Source organism: Mercenaria mercenaria, unplaced genomic scaffold (assembly GCF_021730395.1).
Source record: "Mercenaria mercenaria strain notata unplaced genomic scaffold, MADL_Memer_1 contig_2790, whole genome shotgun sequence".
Taxonomy (NCBI): Eukaryota; Metazoa; Mollusca; class Bivalvia; order Venerida; family Veneridae; genus Mercenaria; species Mercenaria mercenaria.
In genome coordinates, this window is record NW_026460869.1 from 53900 (window position 1) to 59899 (window position 6000).

Sequence of the window (6000 nt, forward strand, 5' to 3'; positions counted from 1 at the left end):
GGTCTGTCTTTAGGCAATCAAAATATACCCAAAAAATATGTGGTTGACCATAATGCAGTGAAACCATGGTCACGTGACTGAGACACGCGATGAAAACGCTAATATTGCGTAGGTAGACATCTGGAAATACCTACTTTCACTTTCATTTTACAAGGCAGCTTCAAATCAACTTTTGAAGCATATAACGTAGCTTAAAATCATCTGCGGACATTCCTTTTTACAACCAAGCATCAATAAAGCTTATATCTGGCATGAAAATGGCCTTTACTAGGCGGGAAAATTCCACTATATATTGATATGGACTATATTCGAGTGGACCACGGAGGCATATCCGGCCAGTTGCCCCCTTCATGCCTTTAGTATACTGATGGTCGACGTTTTTTTTATTTCCATCTGGAACAACTGATACGCGTATTAGACCTTCCTGTTTTCATCTAAAACGTTTATATTCTTTTTTTTAATGAATTATTTAATTTCTTTATATTTTCATGAGATTGAAAGAATGGGCTAATACGATATGATTGGAACACAATGGATGAAATAGAGTCGTTAAAATGTCAGCAAATAATGATGACTTGTTGGTTAATCTTTTCTCTTTCTTATTTTCCGAAATGGTCTATAATTTTAGTTACTCAATAAAAACGAACAATGAACATTCGCTTGTGCATTTTATTTATACATTTTACTAGGTGCTTAAGGGGAATATGTTTTGACAACACCGCACTTAAGCGTAGTTTTTAACTAGTGTCTGTTACAATTTGCGGGACACCACAGAACCTCCTTTGGTCGGGATTCGAACTGACAAATTTTGGATCACGGTTTGATCGTTTAGTGATTTGGACACAAGTTTTGTTTGAAACTTGGGTGCAAGGAATATCCCTGAAATTCGAAAGAAACTGTTACAGTGATTTTATCAGTTTAGTCATTATTGCAATTCTTTCTAACATGTTTTACTTTTCCTGAATTCTACAAAATTCAATAAAATTGATTAAAATGTAGGACAGTACCAATATACAATTTAGCATAATTTCGCATCTAATCACGTGCCAGCGCTAATGACCGTAGGGTAAATTGCTAATACGCTATATGTCTTTTGTCAAGTGTATAGTTATATCCGGTGGGGTCTTTGTGATGCGACCTTCGGTTCAGCATATTCAATAACCTTATAACCATATTTTAATTTAACTTAAAATGTCGATAATCTGTTGTAAGTGTTATTCTTATCAAGTTATCTATTTTCGAAAGATATTTTTATTTATTAATATATATAGTAATGAGCATATAGTTATATATTACAATTTAAAGATCCACTACTATATAAATGTCTCTCCCCCAAAATCTAATAAACAACTCCCATCTTATCTGCTGCTTATCAGCGATTATGTAACATTGACTGATTAGAGAGCAATTGCCACAGTAGGGGACCCACCTAGACCATGAAGATGTGTGCAGTGGAGTTGAATGAAATGGTGAATGTTGAATAATAATAATAATAATGATTTTAATAATTATCATAATTATTTTATTACTATCTAGATTGTAATTATTATCTGATTAATAAATATTGTTATTATTATTATATTATATTAAGAAAAAAATAATAAAAGATATAGCAGTAATATAAAAAAATAATGATAATAAAACTCAGGTATAGTGAATACTCATTGACAAACAATATCTTATAATATCAAAATTATAATGAAAAACATCATACCGATGAAGGTGATCCTTCCATTATATTTATATAATATAGAAAACTTACAAAAATTATGGGAAAATGATGCAATCACCATTATTTGAATATAATATTACTGGAAATCAAATTATTGTGTTCTATCTATACTGAATTTTCGATTTCAAACAGTTGCCTAAAGTGTACTTTTTCATGTATATTCCTTTTTTAATCTTAGAGTAAGACCAATGTTTTTATACAATATTCTGCAAGCATTGAGACAAAACGTCCAGATGAGAGAATAACACATTTTCTAACATATCAAATTTGAATTTGTGCACTTCTCCAGACAGAACTTGAAGAAAACTTGTCTTTTTTTCGTCAAAACATAACGAAATTTGTAACTTATTCCTAAATATTTTTTTTTATTATTTTATTATGTTTGATCAAATAGCTATAAAATAAAAATAAAATGTATTTTATCATTCTTTGGTTTGATCAACAAATATCTTTCTTTTCATAAAAATGCCAAAATAGGTATATCTTTTAAAATTGTCACATATTAATTTTATTAACTAAAATACACTGTTTCCCCTTCTCACTAATTGATACACTTGACTTTCCAATAAACAATGGAATATTGATTTTCACAAGGTAGCAGATAACCGAAATACGTTAATCCTGTGGCCTTGCCTAAGGGAAACAATCCAAATATGCACGAATTGCCAGGTAATCAAGGGAGGCTACAATGTAAAATTGGCTATGAAAGCTGGCAATGACATCAATTGACTTTATTAAACTCGTTGAATAAAATTGATAAAATGCTCGGCAGAGCCTTGCATTTTATCATTTTATTCAACGAGTTTAATATATTCAATATGAAAAGACACTCATGTATAAATTCAGCATGAAAAGACACTCTATTTACTATCAGGAACTGTACTGTAAATGGCGGGTGCTTTCACTGGGCAAAGAACAATCCGTGTGAACAGAGTTGGAGTTTGTCCACTTCGAAATGTCAAAAAAAATATAAGAAGACAATCCACAAGATTTATTATGGAAATACTGGCCTGGGTAGTGGTCAGATGCATCATGCATACAAGCTACACATACATAAAACATCAATCTGTTAAGGAGATAAGATAAGAAAAAATAGCTCTAACTTGTTCATTTGTGAGGGAAGATACAGTTTACAGTTGAAATCGTTATTTTCTGTGGCGTACAGAAATAAAAATTGGTACCCTTTGGGAGTTTTTTTTGTACATTTATTTGGCTGTCTGCTGTAAATTGTTAGTTATATTTTTACTTTTATTTGTCTCACAGCACAACTTTTTTTTTCTTTTTTTTGAAATTATCGTCGTAAAACAGAAAGGAAAAAATACAGGGTTGGCATTAAATTGCCCGCATTGACTGTACGCACGCATTGAACGTACACTGTTAAACCTATGTAAAACCTAACCCTAACCCTAACCTTTAGTCAGTATATAGTACGCTCAATACGTGCGTACATCCAATAGGGGCAATTTAATGTTGTGTAACTGCAGGTAGTCCGACATTACGTCAACCGTACCGTGTTTTATGAAAAATAAGTATAACTTGTCATATTAGAACTAACTAATAATTTTAACATTAATACAAAACTAAGGTAAAACAGTTTCGGAAGCAGCAAAATACAACATAACTTGAGAGTATTCAAACATGTCAAATTTCCCAAAAAATACGATCCACATATTACTCTAGCACAGTTAGTTATGTATCAAAGTTCCAGAAAATACGTTCCATCGGTCATTGTTCGATTCCACCAGTATGTCTCCCGTGGCCGCATTCCAGCTTTTTACTGAAGCCGTCTGACTAGCTTTCAAGACAGCCGTTGTTTCGACGTTAAAACAAATCATATCGCTTACTTCATTTCCGTAGTATCTGCTTATAGCATATACAATATCTTCTATATAGATTCCGAATGTGATATGTTTTCCCGGATTGAGACACAGCTGACTAGTGAAAAGGTATGTGCCATCAATCGGAGCTGTAAATATCCCTGTAGTGTTGTCATAGGCGTTTCCAATGTTTACAATGTTTTTGGTGAACACAATCACTTTTTTTCGTCTGGGTCAAGTGAGGAAGGGGTTCTGGCTTTAAATGCAATATTTCGTACCACAGCTGCCTCTTAAAAAGAAAAAGAAAATAAAAAATTGACTTTATCAAATTCAAAGCATCTATTTGTTTCACCTAGTTTCAAACCACTATTTAGAACTTGACATCAACTGCCCTCTTTGACATTTCGTGGATTTCAAACATTTACCCCGTGTGAAATAAGGGAATACCATGTTCTCATCTGTGACCCCCGGCTGTGATTGATGATATTTGATAGACAAGGTCTGTCTGAATTAAATGCTTTATGTGGAATCTAAAGAACATCTTTAAATTAAAATATACTAGAAGTTAGTCTATGTCTCAATCTTTCTTTCTGGGTACATTACTAAAGTAATTCAGTTTCTATTCAACATATAACCAAAGCCTCCGCGTTGTATATCGTCCGATATACCATGGTGCAGAATTCAGAAATTGAACCATGAAGGTGTTAAATATACAAGCATCTAAATGCTGAACCATTGTAAATTTGACAATAGATCACAAGAAAGCCTTGTTTATTTTCATTCACATGTTCATTTAAACATGATAAAGTTATTCTGAGCTTGATTCATCCGAGCAGTAATGAAGCGGACATCATGTGGCTATTTGCATCATGACCTACGTAATCGTGTTCTCTCAGCGGTCAGCGCGTAAACCTTTATTTATCGGAGAATATACAACGCTTGACTTCCTTCTTTGTTTAACTGACAAAACCATTGATGTATTATGTTTGCAACTGTTTTATGTTTTTAATAGTTTCTATTTTATTATGACCAAGACTTGCTCTTTTCTTCGATCTGATACAACTGAAGAAAATGTTTTTAAACGAAGTAGATATGAACATTACATGCAATAATAAATACCTCCAAACTCCTTTATTTTGTTGTCGTATTCTTCAAGTGTCTTTGCCGTTTCTGCTTTTAGATCTTTGATTGTATTCGATGCCTTCACTTCATTATCATTTAACACATTCTTGGCTTCAAGTTTCAACGCTTCGAATACCACGGTCATTTTCTCCCGGGTTTGTTTCAGATGCCGCAAAGATTCCAGAACGAGGTTGTTGGTATTCTTTATTTCTTTTTCCATCTGTCCTACATTAAATTCCACTCTAACCATTTTCTCGAGGAGTTGTTCTTCATATGCAAATTTAGAACAAACTGATTCAGAAACAGTTGGTGTTGAAATTAAACAAACTAAAAGAAAGAAGCGCAACCGTTTGAATTCCATTTTTGTAGATACGTGTTTTATATTTTTTGAAAACTTCTTCAATATCTTAAATGTCTTCAGCTAAAATGCTCAAACGTTATGTTCCTTAAAATGAGCGTTCCCCATGTGGGAAAAGCTACGCACAAAAAAAATTTAGAGTTTTTGTGGAACTACTGTTTGTTTTATATTTTCTGTAACTTTATTATACTTCTCTGTTTGAAAGGAAAAGATAAACATGACGAAAAATTAATTAAATCTTGATTTCATTTCTTGTCCTAATTTTATAACATAAATATCTGTTTAACATAAAATGCTATGAGGCCCAGCCTGTGACCAAACGTTTGACCAAAGCTTCAGAAAGAAAACCAATCAAAATAAAAAAAATAACAATCATATAAAGGAACATATATAATGCATGCGTGCATGCATGTGTACGTGTTGTATCTGTGTGAAAATTTGAATATTTTGTATTACTTCGGTCAATATTCATCATTTTAAAACTAAGTTACGGAAGATATGAATTTAAAAGTAAATTTTTTCTCCGGTGTGTATGATGAAGTTGCCTAATTTCAAGTCTGTTTTGTATAAAAAAAGAAATTAGTTAGACACATGAAAACGCATTTATCATAACTAAATCTGACGTAAATTGCTTAGTTCCATCTTTACCCTTTCTGCCTTACATTTTTACGAGAAATACAGTATTTTCAGTTTTTGCAAGGGTTTAGTTTAGTACACATCATCGTAAATCGGGGCTGCAATGAATAAAATGTGTTTGCACTAAACGAATCATGTTATAATCAAGACTGTCTTTCGCTTGAAATACAAAATTAAGTTTACGGGTTAAATAAAAAAATGTGTCCATTGAAATATGTATATTTGATCGCACATTTCGGCTAGTTACATAACTTACTGCAAGAAAAAGGGAAATGGGCGGTGTGCCCGAGTTTCCAAGACAGTCATTTAATGCATTTTGCCGAATGACCCTGGAC

The 6000-nt window shown here is 32.5% G+C and overlaps 1 protein-coding gene across 1 annotated transcript; it reads right to left on the reverse strand.

Moving 5' to 3' along the window:
* Positions 1-3441: 3441 nt before the first annotated feature.
* Positions 3442-5126, reverse strand: LOC128552421 (uncharacterized). The gene is made up of 2 exons (XM_053533459.1): positions 4669-5126; positions 3442-3838 (listed from the first exon to the last, which is right to left on the reverse strand). The coding sequence occupies exons 1-2, from the start codon at positions 5030-5032 to the stop codon at positions 3765-3767; spliced, it is 438 nt and encodes a 145-aa protein (XP_053389434.1). The 5' UTR covers positions 5033-5126; the 3' UTR covers positions 3442-3764.
* Between the last annotated feature and the right edge of the window lie 874 nt (positions 5127-6000).